This window comes from Manis javanica, chromosome 12 (assembly GCF_040802235.1).
Source record: "Manis javanica isolate MJ-LG chromosome 12, MJ_LKY, whole genome shotgun sequence".
Taxonomy (NCBI): domain Eukaryota; kingdom Metazoa; phylum Chordata; class Mammalia; order Pholidota; family Manidae; genus Manis; species Manis javanica.
The window spans coordinates 62,484,136-62,509,830 of record NC_133167.1 but is presented as its reverse complement, the minus strand read 5'-3'; the positions used below and the strand labels follow the sequence as shown (position 1 = coordinate 62,509,830).

The window sequence follows — 25,695 nt, the reverse complement described above, 5'->3', positions numbered from 1 at the left end:
ATTGACCATATACGTTTGGGTTAATGTCTGCAGTCTCTGTTCTGTTTCACTGGTCTAGGCTTCTGCCTAAACTGGGAGCCAAAATCCACCTGCTCGGCCTGAGTATAGGAGCTGAGCATAGAGTGCTCCATGACCTGGGGAGGGGGCTGCTCCTCTTCTTGGGGAACTCTCAGCTGCTGGGTCTTTATTTTCTTTACAACCATAGAGTGGGTCTGTTCTTGTGCCAGTATCAAATTGCCTTGATTACTGTGGTTTTGTAGTAGAGCTTGAAGTTGGGGAGTGAGATCCCCCCTACTTTATTCTTCCTTCTCAGGATTGCTTTGCTATTCAGCATCTTTGGTGTTTCTATATGAATTTTTGAACTATTTGTTCCAGTTCATTGAAGAATGTTGGTAATTTGATAGGGATTGCATCACATCTGTATATTGCTTTGGGCAGGATGGCCATTTTGATGATATTAATTCTTCCTGGCCAAGAGCATGGGATGAGTTTCCATTTGTTAGTGTCCTCTTTAATTTCTTTTAAGAGTGTCTTGTAGTCTCAAACTATTCAAATTCAGTTAGACAATATCCATCATATCATTGATAAGTTTTCACAAATGCCTAGGGTACCTAACTGGTTTTCTTGGTTTCACTGGATATGGCTGGTAATTGTAGGTCTGCTTTTGTTATGTAGCTGTATTCCTATTATGTTAATGTATGTGCACAATTTAATTAGTACTTTAAACCTATACATGCTTATGTTACTCTACAAGAAGATATGTCAAAGAAATAATCAATCTTCCCGTGTTTTCTTCCATCTGCTACTTTTATAGCTTTTCTTCTTCCTTCCTAATTACAACCCTTTAGTAGAATTCATGCCTCAGATTGAAAATTACCGAGTATCATAATTCTTCCAAGTGGTAAAGATACCTCAAGACAAATGCTGGACATAGAAGCCACAGGGCATAAATCTGCAAAGAAGTAAAAAGCTAACCTTTTCAAACAATATGGCTTCTCTCTCACTTACTAACTTTCCATTTCCCTGTATGGCCCCAGAAGATGACTGGTTAGCCAGAGACAGGTAAGATTCCTCAAGGGAGGAACAACCCAAGACAGGCACAGTCACAGGGGGGCCATCAGGTGAGAAATTGGGGATCAACAGAGGTGAGGCTTAGAACCTCACCCCCCATTTTGAGAGAAATCTTCTGCATCCATGGATGTTTTCTTGCCCTTGTCTAGCTTGGATTAATACTTAGTCTATAGGCACAGACCTGATCATCTACATTTGCCCTCTTATAGCTCTAAATTATGTTTTCTACCTTTATCTTGCATCTACATACCACTTCAGCATTTTATTAAATAAATAAATAAGGGAGAAATGTGGGATTCACATGTAAATCAAGTATAAAAATCAAACGAATAATCATATCTGACTTGATTATTTATAGTTCATGATACGTGATCAAAACTGAAAGTTTCTGTGATATGACTGCCCTTGCACTGTTCACCATGGAAGAACTTATTCACTATGTAAGAACTTGTTCACCACGTAAGAACTTGTTCATTATGCTTCAGAAGATTGGAGACTGATGAGAATTAGGCTTGGGGTGGATTAATGATTGTGCATTGAGCATTGACTCCCCTATACAGAATTTTATTGTTGTTAACAACCATTTGATGAATAAATATGAGAGATGCCCTCTCAAAAATAAATAAATAAAAATAAAAATGACCAATTCAAAAATAAAAAAGAGTGTCTTGTAGTTTTCAGGGTATAGGTCTTTCACATCCTTGGGCAGGTTTATTCCTAGGTATTTTATTCTTTTTGATGCAATTGTGAATGGAATTGTTTTCCTGATTTCTCTTTCTGTTAATTCATTGTTAGTGTATAGGAAAGCCTCAGATTTCTGTGTATTAATTTTGTATCCTGCAACTTTGCTGAATTCTGATATTAGTTCTAGCAGTTTTGGAGTGGAGTCTTTAGGGTTTTATAGGTACAATATCATGTCAACTGCAAATAGTGACAGTTTAAGCTCTTCTTTACCAATTTGGATTCCTTGTTTTTCTTTGTTTTGTCTAATTGCCATGGCTAGGACCTCCAGTATTATGTTGAATAACAGTGGGGAGAGTGGGCATCCCTGTGTTGTTTCCAGTCTCAGAGGAAAAGCTTTCAGCTTCTCACTGTTTAGTATGATGTTGGCTGTGGATTTATCATATATGGCCTTTATTATGTTGAGGTACTTGCCCTCTATACCGATTTCTTTGAGAGTTTTTATCATGAATGGATGTTGAATTTTGTTGAATGATTTTTCAGGGTCTATGGAGATGATCATGATCATGTGGTTTTTGTTTTTCTTTTTGTTGATGTGGTGGATGATGTTCATGGATTTTCGAATGTTGTATCATCCTTGCATCCCTGAGATGAATCCCACTTGGTCATGGTGTACAATCCTCTTAATGTATTTTTGAATTTGGTTTGCTAATATTTTGTTGAGTATTTTTGCATGTATGTTCATCAGGGACACTGGTATGTAATTTTCTTTTTTGGTGGGGTCTTTGCCTGGTTTTGGTATTAGGGTGATGTTGGCTTCATAGAATGAGTTTGGGAGTATTCCCTCCTCTTCTATTTTTTGGAAAACTTTAAGGAGAATAGGTATTATGTCTACTCTGTATGTGTGATAAAATTCCAAGGTAAATCCATCTGGTCCAGGGTTTTTTCTCTTGGGTAGTTTTTTTATTACTGCTTCAATTTCTTTGCTCGTAATTGGTTTGTTTAGATTTTGTGTTTCTTCCTTGGTCAGTCTTGGAAGGTTGTATTTTTATAGGAAGTTGTCCATTTCTTCTAGGTTTTCCAGCTTGTTAGCATATAGGTTTTCATAGTATTTTCTAATAATTCTTTGTATTTCTGTGGGATCCGTTGTGATTTTTCCTTTCTCATTTCTGATTCTTTTTTGCTCTTAACAAGTCTGGCTAGAGGCTTATCTATTTTGTTTATTTTCTCAAATAACCAACTCTTGGTTTGATTTATTTTTTCTGTTGTTTTATTCCTCTCAATTTTGTTCATTTCTTCCCTGATCTTTATTATGTCCCTCCTTCTGCTGACTTTAGGCCTCATTGTTCTTCTTTTTCTAATTTTGATAATTATGACTTTAGACTATTCATTTGGGATTGTTCTTCCTTCTTTAAATATGCCTGGAAGCTGTATACTTTCCTGTTAAAACTGCTTTCGCTGCATCCCACAGAAGTTAGGGGTTTGTGTTGTTTTTGTCATTTGTTTCCATATATTGCTTGATCTCTATTTTGATTTGGTCATTGATCCATTGATTATTTAGGAGCATGTTGTTAAGCCTCCATGTGTTTGTGAGCCTTTTTGCTTTCCTTGTACAATTTATTTTTAGTTTTATGTCTTTGTGGTCTGAGAAGTGGGTTGGTAGAATTTCAATATTTTTGCATTTACTGAGGCTCTTTTTGTGGTCTAGTATGTGGTCTATTTTGGAGATGTTCCATGTGCACTTGAGAAGAATGTGTATCCTGTTGCTTTTGGATGTAGAGTTCTATAGATGTCTATTAGGTACATCTGTTCTAGTGTGTTGTTCAGTGCCTCTGTATCCTTACTTATTGTCTGTCTGGTGGATCTGTCCTTTGGAATGAATGGTGTGTTGAAGTCTCCTAAAATGAATGCATTGAATTCTATTTCCCCCTTTAATTCTGTTAGTATTTGTTTCACATATGTTGGTGCTCCTGTGTTGGGTGCATAGATATTTATAATGGTTATATCCTCTTGTTGGACTGAGACCTTTATCATTATGTAATGTCCTTCTTTATCTCTTGTGACTTTCTTTGTTTTGAAATCTATTTTCTCTGATACTATTACTGCAACACCTGCTTTTTTCTCCTTGTTGTTTGCATAAAAGATCGTTTTCCATCCCTTGATTTTTAGTCTGCGTATGTCTTTGGGTTTGAGGTGAGTCTCTTGCAAACAGCATATAGATGGGTGTTGCTTTTTTATCCATTCTATTACTCTGTGTCATTTGATTGGTGCATTCAGTCCATTTACATTTAGGGTGATTATTGAAAGATATGTACTTACTGCCATTGCAGGCTTTAGGTTCATGGTTACCAAAAGTTCAAGGTTAGCTTCTTTATTATCTTACTGTCTAACTTAACTCTCTTATTAATCTATTATAAACACAGTGTGATTCTGTATTTCTCTCCCTTCTTATTCCTCCTCCTCCATTCTTTATATGTTAGGTGTTTTATTCTGTGCTGTTTTGTGTTTCCTTAGACTGCTTTTGTGGGTGGTTTATTTTATTTTTTGCCTTTAGTTAGTATTTGATTGTTTCGATTTCTTTCTGTGATTTTATTTTCTCTGGTGACATCTGTTTAGCCTTAGGAGTGCTTCCATCTAGAGTAGTCCCTCTAAAATACCCTGTAGAGGTGGTTTGTGGGAGGCAAATTCCTTCAACTTTTGCTTGTCTGGGAATTGTTTAATCCCTCCTTCATAGTTAAATGATAATCATGCTGGATACAGTATTCTTGGTTCAAAGCCCTTCTGTTTCATTGCATTTAATATATCATGCCATTCTCTTCTGGACTGTTAGGTTTCTGTTGAGAAGTCTGATAACCTGATGGGTTTTCCTTTGTAGGTGATCTTTTTTTCTCTCTGGCTGCCTTTAATACTCTGTTCTTGTCTTTGATCTTTGCCATTTTAATTATTATGTGTCTTTGTTTTGTCCTCTTTGGGTCCCTTGTGTTGGGAATTCTGTGTGCTTCCATAGTCTGAGAGGCTATTTCCTCCCCAGTTTGGGGAAGTTTTCAGCAAGTATTTCTTCAAAGACACTTTCTATCCCTTTTTTCTCTCTCTTCTTCTTCTGGTACCCCTATAATGTGGATATTGTTCCATTTCGATTGTTCACACAGTTCTCTTAATGTTCTTTCATTCCTGGAGATCCATTTATTTCTCTCTGCAGCACCTTCTCTGCGTTCATGTTCTCTGATTTCTATTCCATTAATGGCCTCTTGCATCTTGTCCATTCTGCTTCTAAGTCCTTCCAGAGATTGTTTCATTTCTGTATTCTCCCTCCTTAGCTCTTGCATATTTCTCTGCAATTCCATCAGCATGGTTATGACCTTTATTTTGAATTCTTTTTCAGGAAGATTGGTTAAATCTATCTCCTCAGATTCCCTCTCATTGGAGGTTGTCTGTGTGATTCTGGTCTGTATCAAATTATTCTGTCTTTTCATGGTGATAGAGGTAGTTGTGGGCAGTTGGCATGTGTTTCAGCTGGGACATCCAAGACCCTTTCCACTTGCTTCTTTCCTTCCTTTCCTGGGAGAACAGCAACCCCTAGTGTCTTGTGCTGGGCAGCTGCACACAGACCAGGCCTCTGAGTCTGGCCTGGGGGTTGCAGAGGATGCTCTGCATGGCTGTTGTGAGTGTGGCAGGTCTCAGGCTGCTGCTCCACTATGGTGGCCCACACTGGAGGGGGAATGGGCTGGAGGCTGTTTATCACCATGAAGGGCCTCAGAGTTGCGCTTCTGCCCAGGGGGTTAGTGCACCCAGAGTTCCCCGGGATTCCCAGCTGCTGGGCTGAGTGTGCCATGATTCTTCCATCCAGCTGTGGGGTCCCTGTCCCTGTAAGACTTTCAAAAAGCACTTGCTTTTCTTTTGTCACAGGGACGCCACCTCTGGGAACCCACCCACAGGTTTTACTCTTCCATTTCCCTAGTATGCAGCACACCACGCACTGTGTGTCTGAGCTCCTGGTGCAGATGGCTAGGGCTGGGTATTTGGCATTCCTGGGCTCCCACTCCCTCCTCCCTGCTCTGACTCCTCTCCTCCCGCCAGGAGCTGGGGTGAGGGGCTCTCGGGTCCCGCCGGGCCACGGCTTGTATCTTACTCCCTTCATGAGGCACTGGGTTCTCAAAGTTGTAGATGTAGCCTTGCTGTTGTCCTATATCTTCTAGTCTCTCTCTTAGGAATAGTCGTACTTGTTGTATTTACAAAAATATATATGGTTTTGGGAGGAGATTTCTGCTGCCCTACTCACGCCACCATCTTGGCTCCTGCTCTCTGCTTTAAGTTATTTAAATAAACATTTAAAAAATGTGTATCAACCCATACATTCTGATAAATTCATATTCCAATAATTTTGCTTTCTTTGTTTATTAAAAAAAATCTAACTGTGGAAACCATTCTTGCTTGGTTTAGCTTTCAACAGTATAAAATTCTTTCTGTTCAAAATTCTTTGAGAAGAATGCAAAATAGACCTACCACACTGACAAAATACAGAATTTTATTTGCAACTTTGGTTAATATAGTGTGGATAAAACTGTAATGTTTCCAGAATATCTTGCCTGGCTTTAGTGCATCTGTATATCAACAGGCGTTCCTTGGGGGTGGAGGAAGGTTCTTCTCCATATCAATGGGTAATTACCTGGGCAATGGAGGGCTTATCTGAACCTGAGAGGTTAGGAGGGAGGTCCTGGCTTGCTTCTGCCACAGTAGGAAAGATGGCTCCAGACTGCAGTTTGCAAGCAATAAATGGATTTTAAAACTTTATTTCTACCTTTTACTGATTTCAGTTTTAGAAGTATTTTGCCCTGAGATTTCCTCTCCCTGGACTTACATGTAGAATTATTTATTGCAACTGAAATCATTTAATTTATAGGCTCAAATGGATATTCCGTGTGTACATGATGAAATTTAAAAGGAATAAAGGAATCAGAAGTTTGTATTACTAATTTTCATAACTGCAACACTCTAGCTCATCAAGTTTACACCCACAAATGCTAGTAAAAACTGAGTAAAGATTTACAAATCTTTTTGTGATAAAACAATTTCTCACATTTTTTTGACAGAATGGTGTTACACTAAATTTTCAAACTTTATATTTTACATTTTAGATATTGCTTAAGCTGCCCCCACGAAGCCTCTGTAAGACTTTTTTTTTCTAAAACTGGTGTATATACCCTAAAATGTGTTAACCAAATGTGCAGTGGAATACATAGGTTCACCACTGGAAAATAACCCTTCTTAAAACTCGGCAGTACTGAGTCAAATAATTTAAGATACATTACCACATTGTGAGCACTGACCAATGCACGAGAATCCATTAAAGAGAGGTGCTGGAAGGTTCTCTTCAATCCTGAAGGAAAAAGGCCTCGAAATGGGAAATACTACAAGACCCAGCATAATTTGCGACCACCATTGATAATTCCCAGAATGCAGTGCTCGCCCGCACTCAGGTTTCCCTTGGAGCTGGGGCTTGTAGTTCTCCTGCATTGTGTCAGACAGTTCGGCAATGGCAGTAGTTTCTTACCCTGCCGGAGGATATTAGGTGTAGTCTTCCAGCTTTTGGCAAAGCGGGAACTGACCCTGCGCCGGCCGGGTTCTTTCATCTCTTGGCTGCTGCTTTACCCAGGTAAGTCACGGAGCGGCTACAAATCCCCGCAGCAAGGCCCCACCCTCCCTTTCGGGGAGCGACCTCGTTCTACTGAAGCCTTTTGTCCCTGCGCTCTCGCCGTAGAAGCCGCCGCCTATCCTCCTTTGTGTGCTTCAGGAAGTCGCGGAGCTGGTGGCGGCAGCTCTGGGCGTTGGGGGCGAAAGAGAGGGAGTGACCGAGAAGTCGCAGGCGCACCGATTCATCCTCGTCCCGCCACTTGGCAGGTGGGTTAACTGTTCTCTCCTCAAGGCTGTTGTGTCTGCTGTTTCTCGTCCTGGGGCTCTCAGAGCAGGTTGGCAGTTGCTGGTGACAGCGCCGCCCTGCCCGGCTCCTGAAAGGAGAGGCGCGGACAGCCGGGTGCGGTGACACGGGAAGGCCAGGGGTACGAGCCCGTCGCCTTCCCTCTGCGACCCTGCGCAGGTGGCCTGAGGAGCCTCGAGGCTTGTTTGGCTCCCACGGGCCCCCTCGCCCGGACGCCTTATTCTGGACTCGGCGTCTGGGCCGTGACCCCACGGGAGAATGACTTCTTGCTCCAGTTTGTAAATAAAAGTCATTACTTCTTGCGTTGACAGCGTTTTCAGTCACTGTGTGTGTGTGTGTGTGTGTGTGTGTGTGTGTGTGTGTGTGTCTCGGAGAGTACCCAAACACGGGGGTTGTAGCACAAAATTGCAGAGAATTTATTTTCCTTGGAGTTTTAAAAAAGTGAACTTATTGATGGAGGCTCTGGCCTCCGTGAGAATGAGCAGGCTGGTCAGCTGTATGTAGTTCGGCCAGTCATACTCCGTTGGGCCTTGACCGAAAATACACTTACCTTAACTAAGTATATTTAATTGCTAAAGATGGTAATTTTTGTGTTTTGCTTGTCCTTAGTATTACTATTAAATGGCAGCTACAGAATTTACAGAAATTTTCTGACTGCATATTGTTGTTACCAAATTTCTAGGAATGAATGAAAAACTCTGGTAATAGATTTGTTTTGTGTCATATAACCTAAGAGCTTCTTAATGCCAACTCATGTCCTCTGTTTTAAGGACCAGCGACATTGGGTTAAACTTGGGCATGTGAGCATTAAAGAAGTTACTATGTGGTAGTTACTGTGCTCAACTCTGAATATTTATTTATTATACACATTTGTTTAAGATGTTTTTCAAGTCTTAGTGACATATATGCTTCCACTATTTCAAAAGTAGAGATTATATAAAGTTCCCCTTAAAGAACATTGGAATTCATGGCCTCTTGAGACAATTCTTGAAGACTAATTTTCTTAAAAAGTGATGCCTTTACCAGTGTAATGATGATTATAAATGATTGTATGCTTCTTAAGGTCACAAAGATGTCAGACAAAAGTGAATTGAAGGCAGAGTTGGAAAGAAAGAAGCAGCGGTTGGCCCAAATCAGAGAGGAAAAGAAGAGAAAAGAAGAAGAAAGGAAGAAAAAGGAAGTATGTTTGATTTTTTAGAAAATAAACTGAATATTAAATAATTGGATTTATCTCAATTACTTATAGTTTTATGTAATACTTTCAGAATAGTTAAAAAATTCAGCAGGTGCCTATAGCACTATAGCACTATAGGTGGATCTTTGAAGAAACCAGGTATGTGAAAATGACAAAACTGGAAAGGAAAATGTTTTTTTTACTGAATAAAAATATATATAGGTTAATGCATTTCTAGGATTTGATTCATGAAAGTTCAATTTACATATTTACTCTTCTAGGAGTATGTTTATCATATAAAATAAGGGGCATCTGCCTTGTAATAGCTCATACAACAGCATATATCATAACCTAGTTTGGATTTTGAACTTATTTATCTGAACATTTTACTAGTCTGAAATGCTAATAATTTGTCAGAATAGATAACAGCAAACAGAAACATACAATAGATTATTTAATTGATTAGGGGATTTGTTCTTACCTCCTTTATCATGAGTTAATCATTGAAATATTTTTATCAAGTAGTTGGTTTGATACTGCCATAAAGGTGGACCAGGTACTTATGTCATCTGATTTTTTACATCACCTTTTATTGTGTGTGACAAGTATACACTGGCCCTGAGCTGGAGATATTTCATGTGCCCCTATAATGAAATGTACATTTATCGCTATGGAAACTTTTTAAACAGATGGGTACACTTTTACCACACATATATTTTAAATGGTCTGGGTAAAATAGTTTGGCCTAAGTGTCCTAAGATATTAGTACTACGTTTTTCTATGTGATAGCCTAAATAATAGCCAAGATTTCTAGAAATCTCAGGGGAAAAAAATCAATAAAAGAAAAAAAGTAGAATTTACGTATATCATTGCCATGAAGCTGTAAAAGCTCCTAATTGAAGAATTTTCTAGTTTATTCTGAATCTTTCTGTGGTACATTATTATAAGGGGGTTTGAGTTTTAAGTTAGCTGTTTGATTAAAAACCAGCTTATAGAAACATGAGTCAGACTGGCAGAGCTATTTAAGTAGTATCCATACCCTTCAGTGCTGAGAGCAAATTTGATTTTTGTTTGCTAAGGATGGCTATAAGTGGCATAAGTGGTCTCTAAGGGGTATCTATTACATGATTAATATCTAATTTAAGGTTTATAAAACATTACAAAGAGATAATTTAATAATGTTGAACTATGAGTCTACTAATTTATTTTTACATACAGCTAAAGTGTCAACTTGATAGTATTGCCTGTTTGGCTATTTTGATGAAACTTTCTGAGACTTCATTAGGTTAAAATGGTGTCATAGACTATTATGGCTTAGGAAATTCTCTGCAGACAATTGTATGAGTAATAACTGTGTAGCTGAAATAGACATTTGAAGTGTGTATATAAAACCTTTCCTTTAAAGTCTTAATTTCACTTGAGATGTTTTGATGATCTGAGGGTATCGAGGCTTATCTAATTTAACTGGAAGATTTTGCTAAAACTATAAATGGCTGAAATAAAAGCTGGAAAGAATTTCAATAACAAAATGTTCCGTGCTGTGTAGAAGTGAATTTTAATTTTACCAAACCCAACCACATTTATACTATTGTAAAAAAAAGACATATAGTTTGAAAAATAGAAATAAAAACCTTTCTCCAGATGAATTTTTGACAAAGATCCTCCAAATAAAGTTGCATAAATAAAATGAAAACTTCATACAGCAATTTAGGGTATTTTTCAACAAATCAAATTGTCCATTTACTTAAAATTTGCTACCTCTTAAACAATTCCATTTTTTTCTCATAGTATTGTGATAATTATATCTAAGCTTTTGTGTGTCTGGGGGAGATTTCCACAGTCCTGACGGGGTATAGCATTTTCACACTACATATAATTAGAAGTAGTTGTGCTTTTTGAATGTACTTATTAGGAAAATTTTTGTTGGCACTCCTTGATTACATATAAAAATGAATCGATTTAGTACCTACTGTTTAGAAATTATTTACTAGAGCTCTATTAAGAATGATTTTCATATACTGACTATAATATGTATTCAAAACTAAGTCCACCCCCAAAAGTATGCAGTATTAGTACATTATTTAAAATACATTTTTTTCGCAAACAGACATGTAAACTTTAGTTTTGTTTTGTTTTTTGTTTTTTTTTTTTTGGTACCCTTAATCTACAATTACATGAGGAACATGATGTTTACTAGACTCCCCCATCACCAAGTCCCCCCCACATACCCCATTATAGTCACTGTCCATCAGCATAGTAAGATGCTATAGAATCACTACTTGTCTTCCCTGTGTTGTACAAACCTCTCCGTAAACTTAAGTTTTTAACTTAAAAAATTTAGACGGATCAGAAGAAAGAAGCAGTTGCTCCTGTGCAAGAAGAATCAGATCTTGAAAAGAAAAGAAGAGAAGCTGAAGCATTGCTTCAAAGCATGGGGCTCACTCCAGAATCTCCCATTGGTAAGGATACGAATATATCCATTTATATATGAGAGAAACATATAGTCTGTTCAGCTTAGAAATACCTGAGATGAGTGAATTGACAGTATATTTTGCATATTTTTTCTTATTTGTGTCTTAAAAATCATTAATCTTATAATTATTTGGATTGTCTTTCTTTAGATATGCTAATACATGGTTATTTTGTTGGTCAAAAGAGCTGCAAGATTAATTATATTTATTAACATATACCAAACAACCAATGGACTTTTCTTGTTAAATAGTAATTTATTTCAACAAACATTTGTTAAGGCAGTTTTCAATGCCATTATGTATTATGTTCAAAGATGACTGTGATTCTAATTTTAATTCTATATTCCTTTCTGTAAGTTAAAGAGAGATGTAATGCATCAAATTTCTAAAAGCATTCTAAAATACAGGAGTGGAAGGAGAAGCTGATAGATAGCTTTCTGCTCTAAATTCCAATAAGGGAAATACTGACTGGTAGCTTATTTTTGGCAGTGATTTGACTTAATCTTATTCTTTTTTTTGTGCTGTTCATTTTGGAAACCGTAGACCAAAAAGCTGAAATAGTGGAGGTACTGAAGACAATCTAGTTACATATGAGAAAGCATTAAATGCTTATTTAACATAATTCTAAGATGGGTGCTAGTACATAGTATTTTAGTTGGATGTAATCTTTGTAATTTAGGGACCTAAACTTCAGGATTGGTTCATAGGCTAATTCCATCTAGTCCAGGGAACAAATACCAGAGATATTAACTGCTGTGTACCTGTTGTTCTGAAACTGCAACATAACTGTCTTTAGACCTGTATTTCTAAAAGGTTTCAAGATGGACACTCTCATAGTCTGCTTCATTGTTCTTTTGGCTCATTTGCCTTTTCCTTAATGATAGAATTTGAAGATTGAAATAGATTAATTTTTGCCTTTATTTAATGTTTATGTTACATATTGCAATTTTAAAAGTAAATAAACCAGAACACTTATTTAAAACAAAACAAAACCCTAGTAATTAAACCACGCTGTTTCTTGGTTATATGGTATTTGAGTGATCTGTTTTCTGAGACTGGCTTTATTTTTCCCCTATGGGATTTTTTTTTTCTATTCTGTTTAGGACCTCAGTTTCACTGAATTCATGGCCCACCTCCATCAATTCTTGAAATACTGTTCTTTAGGGAGTGTGTGTGTGTGTGTGTGTGTGTGTGTGTGTGTGTGTGTGTGTGTGTCTACCTACCTCATTTCCCATCTCCAGATTCCATCCTCTATCCCAGTATCCCAGTATTGCATTAAGTACCCATTCTTGCATTTTTAACATATATCCATTTGATCTGTCCTACATGTGTTTACCTTTTTCAAGGTTTCATTATCTATGTGTACATATGCTTTATGTACATAAATGGCACTGTGCTGTATGTGTCATCTGTCAAGCAGCATTGTATTTGAGATCTACCCAAGTTACTGGATCTGGTTATTTATTTACAGATCTAGGTTATTTATTTCTGACTGCTGCATAATAGTCCATCACATACCGTGTTTTACTTGTCCATTCCCCAGTAATAGGCACTTACACTGTTTCTCTCTCTTTACTTTGTTATACTGCAAAGAACATATTCTTTCTCCTTGAGGAATGTGAAGAGTTTCCTACAGTATATGCCCATGAATTGACTTGTTCTGTCATTGTGTATAGGTTTATCTACATTTATTAGGTTCTATATACCTCTGAAGAATGATTACAAAAGTTTACTCTCCCACTATCAGTGCATGAGAATTACTATTTTGCCATATCCACATCATCACTTGGTATTACCCAACCTTCTAATTTTTGCCAACTTGTTGGGTTTAAAGTGGTATGTCAAACTGTGTTAATAGCATAAAAAACATTTATGTGTTTATAGTGAGGTTGACCATTTTTTCATACATGTATTAACCATTCAGATTTTCCCTTCTATGAGTTGCATATTCATGCCTTTTATCCATTTACTATTGGGGGGTCTTTATCTTGCTGTAGAAGTTCCTGTATATTTTTGGGAAGGACTTCTTTTTTAAAAATACCTTCTCCCAGTCTATTGCCTGTTAACTCTGTTTATAGTACCCTTCACTGACCAGAATCCTTCATTTTGATATATTCATATCCTTTATTTTGATAATTGTCAGATCTACCTATTATAACTCTTTTTGTGTGTTTATTTTTGCCTCCTTTACCATAATTGCCCAGGTAGGCATGGATTTATATGCAATGAGGGAAAGACAGTCTTCAATAAATGGTGTTGGCCAAACTGGACAGCTACATGCAAGGGAATAAAACTGAATAACTATCTATCCAAAAGTAAACTCAAAATGGATTAAAGACCTAAAGACATGAAGCCATAAAACTCTTAGAAGAAAACATAGGCAAAAATCTCTTGAACATGGGATGAGTCATTTTTTTCTGGGTACTTCTCCCTGGGCAAGGTAAACAAGAGCAAAAATAAACAAATGGGACTGCATCAAACTAAAAAGCTTCTGTATAATTTGTTATAAAAAATCACACCCTCATCTTTCCTCTTTTTCAGAATAGCTCTAGCATCACAAAATTTTTCTTCCCCTCAAAAAAATTAGCTTATTAAGTTGTCCCCTTCAAAATCTTGCTGCACCATACATTGCATTCAGTTATATGTCTTTAGCCTATCTAAATTTAGAAGATCCTTCTCACACATACTACTTTTTTTGCCCCTTTCCTCAAGTTGTTGAGTGGGCCAATTGGTCTCTAGAATGTCCTTCCTCCTGGGTTTGTCTCTCACATCTTTTATTTCTCTATTATTAATATTTCCTCTAAACAGGAAATAAGATTTAAAACTTTATTAGCTTCAGGTTGAACATATTTGGCAAGAATATCTCATGAATGATTCTGTGTACTTCATACTGCATCCCATTAGTAGCGCATATGTCAGGTTATTGAGCTATTAGTGGTGCCAAGATTGGTTTCTGGGTTATGATTGTGACAAATAGGTTTCTCCATTATAATCACATTTTTTTCTCCTTATGCCTAGCAAGTAATATTTGGAGGTGATACTCTGGCACCGAGTGAATATTCATTTCTCTGTCGGCGTTTCACCAAATCATTTTAATACTTACTGATGATCCTTGTCTAAACCAGTTATTTAATTAGGAGTTGCAAAATTGTTTTTGTAATTCCATAATTCCTTTTACATTTATTGGCTGAAATTTTTCTTGAAGTTGAGTTTTTTCTCAGTAACTAGGACTATTTGGTTACCCTAAATGCATTTCCTATTAGAAAAGCAGAAGACATACTTCATTTTTTTTCATAATTATTAATAGTTACCTCCAGGGGTGGCAGATGAGTTTTTGTGTGTATTTTTAAAATGCATTAACTAATATTTTATTGAGAATTTTTGTATATATACCCAAAAATAAAATTGGCCTGCAGTTTTCTTGTATTGTCTGTGGCCATCATGGTTATGGTGTTAAGTAAACAGGGCAGCTTTCCCTTTTGTTATTTTGTAGAATAGCTTATAAAAGGTAGATATTACCTCTTCCTTAAAAACTTGATAGAATTTGACTGTAAACTGCCTGGGATTATGACTTCTTACCCAAGGGGATAGTGAAGAAGCAGGGGTTATTCCCCATTTCAAGTTTTTTTAAATGATTATAATCATCAACTTTTTAGTGGTTGTAATCATCAATTCTGCCACATTCTGTTGCTTGGAAAAGAGTCTTTAAGTCCAGTCCACATTCACAAAGAATTTAGACCTTCTGTAAAACCACCAAGTTTTAGGTCTCTTCATACACTTTTTTTTCTCAATGTATTAATATGATTTATATTGGTAGATTTTCTAATGTAAAAGCATGATTACATTCTAGAATAAATCCATTAATTGTGAAGTAATTTTTTCTTGTACTGCTGGATTCATTTGCTGACCTTTTATTTGAAAGTTCTTCTTCTGTACCCATGAGAGAGTCAGACCTGTAACTTTTTTTTCCTTTTACTGTATCTCGTATGGTTTTATTATACTAGCCATAAAACAAGTTATGTGGTTTTCCACCTTCTTCTGTTCTCTGACAGATGCCTAAAGATCTTTCTGATATTTATTTAAAATTAGGCCTGAAGAATACAGGTACAGATGAAGGCAGCAGTAACTCACAATAAATAATACATTTTGTATCACGACCCAGGATACTTGTTTTTTTTTTCACTATAGAGTGTATTTATCAAATATTTTTTAATTGTATAAGCATAAAAAAACACTACTACAATATTCAAGAGGACGTATTAAAAACAGCAATCTATTGTTTTCCTTTTTTTAATGGACTTTTTTCCCTTTTTTTAATTCTACTGAAAATAATTTTTTTAAAAGATACAGCCATAAAACCTCTCTTAGCTTATTTTTGTTGGTAGGTTTTTAATAATTTGGTCATTTGACTTCTTTATATCAGAGATCCTTGAGAGCAGGGACAGTATATTAACATTTGTACCCCTGATGCCCAGCACTGGCTAGACAGTTCAGTGTCTGTTTAGTTACTGTTAAGTCACATGTCCTCCCACCTGGTGAAGCCCAATACAAACCACCTGCTTTAAAAGCAGTGGTAACAACAAATTTCAGGAAAATGCGTAATAGAAATTGAAATTTGAATATTTCATAAAAGAGTTATGGCTTGGTTTGTTTGTTTTTTAATTAAACTTAAGTGGCCAGTCTTAAAGTTAATTTTAGGTACAACTTTCAAGACTTATTTTTTCAAGTGTGTAGTTCTTAAATGTTGATGATCAAAAAAAATTAAGTGAATCTCTTTTTGTGTATGTAACTGCTGTTTTAACCATCTTGTAAAGAGGTGAAAACAGACATTGTCAGATTACACTGTAGCCTGAATATGTATCAATAGAGCAGAGTACATTGATTAATGTGATAGTTTATTAACTGGATTTTCTTTTATTAGGAAGAAAAAAGGTTGCTAGTCAAAATAAGTGTGTCATTTATTTCCCTCCCTCTCCTTGTAACTTCTGAATATTTTTAATTGATTTTTTCCAGTTTTACATAGAAATAATAAACATACATCACTGTATGATTTTTTGTCCAGTTTTTCTGAAAAATTATTGACATACACTGTATGTCATCCTGTATGTATAAGGTATACATCCTGATAGTTTGATCTACACATATTGTGAAATGATTACCACAGTGTTGAGTTAACATCTGTCATCCCATGTAGATACAATAAAAAGCAAAGAAAAAAAGCTCATGATGAGAACTCTTAGGATCTATTCTTAACTTTCCTATATATCTATCATATTACATTTCCTGTATATCATGTTAACTATAATCATATTATACATTACATCCCTGATACTTCTCTTATTATAACTGGTAAATCTGATTTTTAGATAGAATACTGTCCATGTACTAAGTCATTTTTTCAAGGTTAGTCTAATTTTAAAAAGGGGTTCCTTGTATGTTTTAGTACTATAAAATTTTATTTTTTTATTTCTTTAAAAATTGTATCTGATACTCTGAATTACAGGAAATGAAATATTTAGGGGAGATTAGTGGAGAGTGTTGAAACTTCATTATCAGGAGAAGAGTCCGTAGGAAAGGGAGAAATTAACATTTAAGAGAGTTAAGGTTTAAAGCAATTGGTTTAAAGCAATTCCTTTCAAGACAAAGAGTAAGGTATGAAAAAGTTACCTCAATGTCGACATTCCAGGCTAGGAACACTTGTATCCACAAGAGGGCGTTATTGTAGTGCGGGCTGTGTTTGAGTATTAAGTATCTGGTGAGCTAGAGAGGCCTCACAAACTTCAGGTTCTCAGAATCTCACTCCTTCCATTTCAGTGTCTTCTACCAACACTCCCACGCCCCTACATTCACTTTCCTTGGCTGTCTGCTTTTTCTAAGGCCTTCCTGGCAGAAGCCCCTTCTTGCCAAAGGCTTTCTTCTACTTGAAAAATGATTGGGCTGTGTACTTTTCTTCATCTCTGAAACTTCTGTATAGTTCTGAGTGATTGACTCAATTCTAATTCTAAATCTAGGTACATTCCCAAGTCCATTGAGGTTTTAAAACATTCCACTTATTTCTTCACAGCCCAAAGACAGCAGTGTTAATTTTATATCCTTAGAAAGACAAGATCTAAGCTGGCAGGAAAGGCCTTCTTGATTGCCTTTTTGTTCTAGACTTTCAGTATTACTTACATGATCACTGAATGCCATAGTGTATATTTTTCAGTTTACTTCATATTTCTGCTTTGGTCCTCAAAGGAAGAAATAGGTGCTTTTGTTTGAAGCTTAAATTCATTCATATACTCATGGGTTAATGTTAATTTTTTATTTTGTACCACTTAATGGTTTTTTTAGGCTTTTAAATACAGTACTGTGGAGTAAAGGTAATTTGATTGAATCACTGTTCTTACTAAGCAAATCCTATCAGATAATTTGGCAAAAACTAATTAGTGGCTTATATTATTGTTAAAGCTGTTTGGACTCTCAACCCATCTTTAAGAATGAATTCTAGAATAGAGTATTTTCTGAGATTTGAGGGTCTGGGTTCATTTTTCTTTAACCTAGATTGCATGCTTTTATTTGTTCTTAGGGTCTTTTGTTGGAGTCTGGGAGTGTAGCAGCATTGCTTTATTGCCCAATTACTGTATTCTTTGATTTTTCTAGACTGTGTGAGTTAAAATATGATTGTCATCAAATAATGCTGCTATTCCAATTTTTTCTATTAACATTCCTCCTTTTCCAGTGATAGTAATTTTCTTTTTCTAGATTTGTCCCTTCTATGGTGTATATTATTTAATATTGCAAGATGAAGTTAGTGGGTCCAGATAATAACTTTGATTCCTTAATGAGTCCTGTCCATCAACTGGCCTGACAACTATCTTTTGACAGAAAGAATATAGTCTGGGATGGAGAAAACTATATTTTTATCTAATTACAAATGTGAAATGGCAGTTTATTTTGCTCTGGCTGAGAAACTGTGATAATTTGGTAACCTCACCCTTGTAATTTTTTTTTTGAAACTTTTTTTGGCTAGATTAGTGTATTTTTTGTGTATGTGTAATTACTATTTAACCTGTTTCCATATAGGATTTGAAGAAACATTTTTAAAAAATGTAGTCTTAACCAAGTAAGATGCTGTTGAACTTGCTGAGTGGAGTCTTTGATACTTAAAGTCACCAGAAAGGGGGGAAAAACATTAAACTGGAGAAGAATTTTATAATTCATCAGAAATATTTTGATTGTTAGAATATTAGTATTTTCCTGTAATCTTTCTATATGTCTACTTAGAAAAATTATTTTCCTAAGCATGAGGTATGTAATTTAAAGAATACAAAATTTCTTGTTGGAAAAGCTGTAGTATGAAAACATTATGGTACCTCACTATAATTTAATAAACACATATTTGTGCTTATAGCATAGTAGGCAAACCACTGTTAGTTATTATTCTTTATTCCTGTATCATTTGGGACTTGGACTAGGGGAAGTCTCATAGTAAGAGATGGACAAAAAGTTGAAGAAATGAAACCTAAGAGAAGTTAGGGGACATTAATATTCTTTTACTTTAGATACAAGTCAGGTCTAGCTACTTTGAGTTATACATGTAGCACCTAGCACAATGCCATCTGCATGTGAACTATATGAAGGTGATCTCGTTTTATCATTGTTTTGGACAAATTTAATCACAAAATTAGAAACATTTGAGTATGTTTCATGGTTCCTTGCAGTTTAAGCAAGAGTTAACCACTGCATATCAGGAAACATTCTAGCTATTATTTGTTTTCTTCTAATCTTATTATGGTTATCAGTATATTTGCCATTGAAAAAATAAAGATGTTCAGTTTATACCTATGTTTAAAATGTGATTCATCATACTATACTTGTACATTCATATTGGTAAACCCACTGTTTTTACTGAGTATGTAAAAAACATTTAAACATAATTTTATGGGCTCAGTGACTGTAATTATTCTCCAAGTATAGGCTTTTAATTAAATGCATATAGATTAGTTCCTTAATAAGTAGGAACTTACCTTCTTTTCAGTAGACTATTAAAAAAAGGGCTGGCAGCTCAAAATAAAATGCATTAGTCACTTAATGTTGTACATTGAAAAATTATTTTAAAAAGATACTTGGGATTGGGGATATTTATGGTAAAATTTAACCAGAAGATGGCAGTGATGATCCTTCTATACATGCCCTGCAATGGTAATCAAAAAGTTTTACAAATGTAATAGCATGAAATACGCACATTCAGCAGTTCGTGTATAATGTTAAAAGTGAGAATTTAGAGGAAAGCATTTGTTGTTTGTTTTATATACTATGAAAAATGTGTATTTTTCTATAAGAAGGGATTAAGAATATTTTGGGTGTCTGTATCTTTGTCTGTACACTTCAGTTTTTTCTGAATACTGGGGTAAGGAAGTTACCATAAGTCTTGCCTTGTTTTTAAGTTGCATGTATCACTTTATGTTATGCATCATGTCTAGAAGGCATGCTGTTTTATAGCCTGTTTGGATTTTTCACCCAAGTAGCTGGACACTAATGGACATTTTAAAGGAACTACAGTCATTTCTCTAAATTGGCCTTTTTTTTTTATGGGGGGAAAATGAAATAATTTAAGACATGAAAGAAAAAAATTATTAGTCAAAAATTAACATTTTAAAATAAGTTTCAGAAAACCAGAGAGTAAATGACCTTTCAAGTGTATTTCAGAGTTTTGATTTTGACAGCAAGTATGAATAATACCTGTAATCTAGTGATCTAAAAAGTGAGACTTTAGGAAGGGGAGAAGGAATGCTCTCCTTTGAAAATTAGTGCCCACATTTGGTGTTGGTTTGAATAAATATGCATCCTCCATAATCTTGCTTTTTTTTTCTCAACATAAATCCCAAATGCATTTTGCCAGAGAAATTGCATGAATTGTCAGCATGCATTGTTAACTTTGTCTTTCTCCTCTTCTTTCCGTTGTTCATTTTCATTCATGTATTTATGTTTTTTGGTTTGCCATTACTCTTTCTTTTTTGTGAATTACTTCATGTTAAATTACTTTTGAAACGTCATAAGCTGAGCAACCTCTCCTTGTAGTAACAGCAGATACCTGTCTATTTCACTGTTTAGTCCCTGCTCCTATGTCTCCATCCTCCAAATCTGTGAGCACACCAAGTGAAGCTGGAAGCCAAGACTCTGGAGACGGTGCAGTGGGGTCCAGGTAAAGTAAATTTCTTCTGATATTTTAGTGGTAGAATGCATTTAGTGCCCAGATACTGTCAGTGCTTTAAAGAGGCTCTACATAGTTATGTTGAGGTAGCCCTAACATTTTGAGATCTAAATGGTATAAAAATTGTTTGTTATAAATTGGTGATGTGTGTGTGGGGGGTGGGGGGGGTTACAGTATTTTAATGGTCATACTTGATTAACTTAGTATTGAATAGCTAAATGACTTTATGCTAATGATATTACATTAAAAATAGAGGTATTAATAGATTAAGTTTTTTTTTCTGTTTAAGCAAACTTTATACTGGTTATTACATGGATGTTTTAGGTATGAATAATGTAAAACCTCTCTGCTGTGCTTAACTCCCCATTCAGGAATTGAAAATCTAAACAATTTATATAGCCCAGTTCTGGTCTATTAACTTGGTACTTCTAATTAAGATAAAAAATAATACGTAAAATACCAAGATTAAGGAAAATTCCTTATGAAACGTTAAGAGTGTTTATACTGCTTTGAGGGCATTATGCTAGGTGAAATAAGTCAGAGAAAGACACTGTATGATCTCACTCATGTGGAATCTAAAAGATTCTTATAGATACAAAGAATAAAGTGATGGTTGCCAAAGGCAGGGGATGGGGATGGGTAAAATGGGTGAAAAGGTTCAAAGGTACGAACTTCCAGTTATAAAATAAGTCATGGGGATGTAACATACAGTGTGGTAACTACAGTTAATAATAGTGTATTGCAGATTTGAAAGTTGGTAAGAGTAGATCTTAAAAGTTCTCATCACAAGGAAAAAAATTTTGTTGTTATAGTGACAAGTGTTAACTAGACTTACTAGGTGATCATTTCACAATATATACAAATATTGAATCATTACATTGTATGCCTGAAACTAATGTAATGTTAGATGTTAGTTATATCTCAATTTTTTAAAAAGTGTTTACTGCCAGGTTTTCCTGAATTCTCATCTTCCTTGTAAAACTTTTTTTAATGTTTGTTTTAGGATGCTGCACACATTTTGGGACTTGCATTTCAAAAGTTCAGTACGATTTCAGCTTCTTTTCAAAGATTGTATTGGGAAAAGTATTATTACTTACTCTCTTTGTCATATACACACATGCACACACGCACAGTAATAGCAAGTGTTTATTTAATAATGCACTTTTTGACTTCTGTGAAAGCTGAAATGAGATTAAACATAGCTAGTTAAAATGTTTATTCAGAATCCTTATTTTGGGTCCTGGAATTAAATGGCCTCTTAAGGAAAATTTCTTAACACACATTTTGATGAGAAATAAAATGAGAAGTTTTATCTGGTTTGTGCCTGAACTCCTGTGATCAAAGTTACAAATAAGTAATGAGTATGTAAAAGACAGGACAAGAAAAAAAGAAGCAAAGAAGGTAGATAATCTATAAACTCAATATTTTAGTCAATTCCTGAAGAATCAGGTCATTAACAATTAGAAGGCACAGAAGGCTCACTATTTGAATTTGAGATGTGTTTTCCAGAACTGTTCTGTATGTAAAGCCAAAATGATGAATCTAAGCAATATTATCATTAGAGATAAATGACATAAATCTATATCATTTTGAAAAAAATCAAAACTTTCTTTTTAGAAATAATATTACCTTATAAAATAGTATGTGTTACAAAGTAAAAACTTAACTTGTTTAGTCTAAGTTCATTTTTAAACCAGATTTGTTTCATATTTCAGTATTTTTATATAAATATGTTACTATTCCTTTGCTGATAAGCAAGTGATATTTTCAAGAGAAGGGTTTTTCCTTTTTGTAACATAACAAAGTAAAAATATCCCGCAAATAAAAAAACTACATTTATTAATTTATTGGATATTATATACTTTTTTTTATAGTGATACTATACTCTGTTCATGCCAAACTCAGTATTTTTTATTTTGAATAGGAGAAAGATGATTTTAGTGCATTGTCAATAAGCTCTCTTTCAAAAATACTATGTAACATCTTGGCTTTTTAAGTCTTTGTGAATTAAAACATGTCCTCCTGAGTTTTGTTGGAAAACCTAGAGATTATTAGAGACCCAGTAGGATATTGTAAATTGGTGCAGGGAGTAAATACTGTGAAGAAAAATATTTTTGTATAGAATACATATTCAAATTGCCAATTTAATGTTAAACTATAGGCTACCACTGAAAATAAAATGTTCATGACCCTTACCTTCATGGAACTTACATTGTAGTGAATACATCATTAATTTAAAGATATTCGCTGTATTGAAAAGGTCTAAGGATAGTGTGCTAACTTGTGATTAAACTGTAGATTTTTTTTTATTAAGCTATCATTGATATACAGTCTTATGTAGGTTTCACATGAGCAACGTTGTGGTTACTACATTCACCCATATTATCAACTCCCCCACCCACATCCCATTGCAGTCACTGTCCATCAGCATAGTAAGATACCCTAAAGTCAATCCTTGTCTTCTCTGTGCTGTATTGCCTTCCCCATGACACCCCTATATTATGTGTGTTAATCATAATGCCCTTTAATCCCCTTCTCCCTCCCTCCCCCATCCACCCTCCCCAACGCCTTCATTTTGGTAACTACTGGGTCTTGGAGTCTGCTGCTGTTTTGTTTCTTCAGTTTTGCTTTGTTCTTATACTCCACAAATGAGTGAAATCATATGGTATTTGTCTTTCTCAGCCTGCCTTATACAGTGAGCATAACACCCTAGTCTAGCTCCATCCATGTTGTTGCAAATGGTTGGATTTCTTTTCTTCTTATGGCTGAATAATATTCCATTGTGATTATGTACCACATCTTTATCCATTCATCTGCAGATGGACTCTTAGTTTGCTTACACATAATGGCTGTTGTAAATAGCTCTGTGATAAACATAGGGGTGCATATGTCTTTTTGAAATTGGGATCTTGTTTTCTTTGGGTAAATAGGAGTGGAATTCCTGGGTCAAATGGTATTTCTATTTTTAATTTTTTGAAGAAACTCCGTATTGCTTTCCACAATGGCTGAACTAATTTATCTTCCCACTAGAAGTGGAGGAGTTATTTATTCCCCTTTCTCTGCATCCTTGCCAGCATTTGTTGTTCCTTGTCTTTTGGATATTGGCCATCCTAACTGGTGTGAGGTGATATCTCATTTTGGTTTTAATTTGCATTTCCCTGATGATTAGTGATGTGAAGCATCTTTTCATGTGCCTGTTGGCCATCTGAAATTCTTTGCAAAAGTGTCTGTTCATATCCTTGACCCATTTTTTAATAGGTTTATTTGCTTTTTGGGTGCTTAGGTGTGTGAGTTCTTAATATATTTTGGATGTCAATCCCTTATCAGATAAATTGTTTATGAATATGTTCTCCCATACTGTAGGATGCCTTTTTGCTCTGCTGATAGTGTCCTTTGCTATACAGAAGGTTTTTAGTTTGATGTAGTGCCATTTGTTCATTTTTATTTTGTATTCTTTGAGGAAATGTGTTCAGGAAAAAGTTGCTCATGTTTAAATTCAAGAGATTTGTGCCTATGTTTTTTTCTAAGAGTTTTATGGTTTCGTGACTTACATTCAGGTCTTTGATCCATTTTGAGTTTACTTTTGTGCATGGAGTTAGACAGTAATCCAGTTTCATTCTCTTACATGTAACTGTCCAGTTTTCAAAGCACCAGTTGTTGAAGAGGCTATCATTTCCCCATTGTATATCCATGGCTCCTTTACCATATATTAATTGACCATATATGCTTGGGGTTATATCTGGGCTCTCTAATCTGTTTCATTGATCTCTGGTCTGTTCTGTGCCAGTATCAAATTGTTTTGATTACTGTGGCTTTGTAGTAGAGCTTGCAGTTGGAGACCATAGTCTCCCAGCTTTATTCTTCCTTCTCAGTGTTGCTTTGGCTATTCATGGTCTTTTGTGGTTCCATATGAATTTTAGAACTAGTTGTTCCAGTTTGTTGAAGAATGCTGTTGGTATTTTGATAGCGATTGCATTGAATCTGTAGATTGCTTTAAGCAGTATGGCCATTTTGACAATATTAATTCTTCCTACCATGAGCACAGGATGTATTTCCATTTATTGGTGTCTTCTTTAATATCGCTCATGAGAGTTGTGTCAGTTTCAGGGTAGGTCTTCTACCTCCTTGGTTAGGTTTATTCCTAAGTATTTTATTCTTTTTTGATGCAGTTGTAAATGGAATTGTTTTCCTGATTTCTCTTTCTGCTAGTTCATTGTTAGTGTATAGGAATGCAACAGATTTCTGTGTATTAATTTTGTATCCTGCAGCTTTGCTGAATTCAGTTATTCTAGTAGTTTTGGGGTAGATTCTTTAGGGTTTTTTACGTACAATATCATGTCATCTGCAAACAGTGACAGTTTAACTTCTTCCTTACCAATCTGAGTGCCTTTTATTTTTTTGTGTTGTCTGATTGCTGTGGCTAGGACCTCCAGTACTATGTTGAATAAAAGTGGTGAGAGTGGGCATTCTTGTCTTGTTCCCAATCTTAGAGGAAAACCTTTCAGCTTTTCACTGTTAAGTATGATGTTGACTGTTGGATTTTTATATATAGCCTTTATTATGTTGAGGTACTTGCACTCTATACCCATTTTGTTGAGAATTTTTATCATGAATCAATGTTGAATTTTGTCATGTTTTTTCAGCATCTATTGAGATGATCATGTGATATCTGTCCTCCTTTTTGTTGATGTGGTGGGTGATGTTGTTGGATTTTTTAATATTATACCGTTCTTGCAACCCTGGAATAAATCCCACTTGATTGTGATGGATGATCTTTTTGATGTATATTTGAATTCAGTTTACTTATATTTTGTTGCATATTTTTGCATCTGTGTTCATCAGGGATATGGGTCTGTAATTTTCTTTTTTTGTGTTGTTTTTGCCTGATTTTGGTATTAGAGTGATGTGGCCTCATAGAATTGGTGTAGAAGTATTCCCTCCTCTTCTTTTTGGAAAACTTTAAGGAGGGTGGGTATTAGGTCTTCTCTAAATGTCTGATAAAATTCCGCATTGAAGCCCAGGGTTTTTTTTCTTAGATAGTTTTTTGATTACCAGTTCAATTTCATTGCTGGTAATTGGTCTGTTCAGATTATCTGTTTCTTCCTGGGTCAGTCTTGGAAGGTTGTATTTTTATAGGAAGTGTCTGTCCATTTCTTTAGGTTATCCA

General features: G+C 35.3%; 1 protein-coding gene and 1 long non-coding RNA gene across 5 annotated transcripts in view; one reads left to right on the top strand and one right to left on the bottom strand.

Annotated features, from left to right (window-relative positions):
- The window catches only part of LOC118973279 (uncharacterized), a 147,876-nt gene extending 140,688 nt beyond the window's left edge, over positions 1 to 7,188 (bottom strand). Inside the window, exon 1 of the long non-coding RNA XR_005062544.2 lies at positions 7,080 to 7,188. This is a non-coding gene — a long non-coding RNA (uncharacterized lncRNA). The remainder of the gene's footprint in view (positions 1 to 7,079) is intronic.
- A 67-nt stretch (positions 7,189 to 7,255) lies between these two features.
- Positions 7,256 to 25,695, top strand: part of DYNC1I2 (dynein cytoplasmic 1 intermediate chain 2) — a 73,812-nt gene continuing 55,372 nt past the window's right edge. For 2 of the 4 annotated variants that reach the window (XM_017655967.3, XM_017655963.3), the window contains exons 1-5: positions 7,258 to 7,405; positions 7,511 to 7,650; positions 8,751 to 8,867; positions 11,203 to 11,320; positions 20,429 to 20,519. In XM_017655967.3, coding sequence (XP_017511456.1) covers positions 8,760 to 8,867; positions 11,203 to 11,320; positions 20,429 to 20,519 — 317 coding nt within the window. In that variant the 5' untranslated portion in view covers positions 7,258 to 7,405; positions 7,511 to 7,650; positions 8,751 to 8,759. Of the gene's footprint in view, positions 7,406 to 7,510; positions 7,651 to 8,750; positions 8,868 to 11,202; positions 11,321 to 20,428; positions 20,520 to 25,695 lie in introns of all 4 variants that reach the window. The other 2 variants (XR_005062540.2, XM_017655965.3) reach the window with 2 other exon arrangements.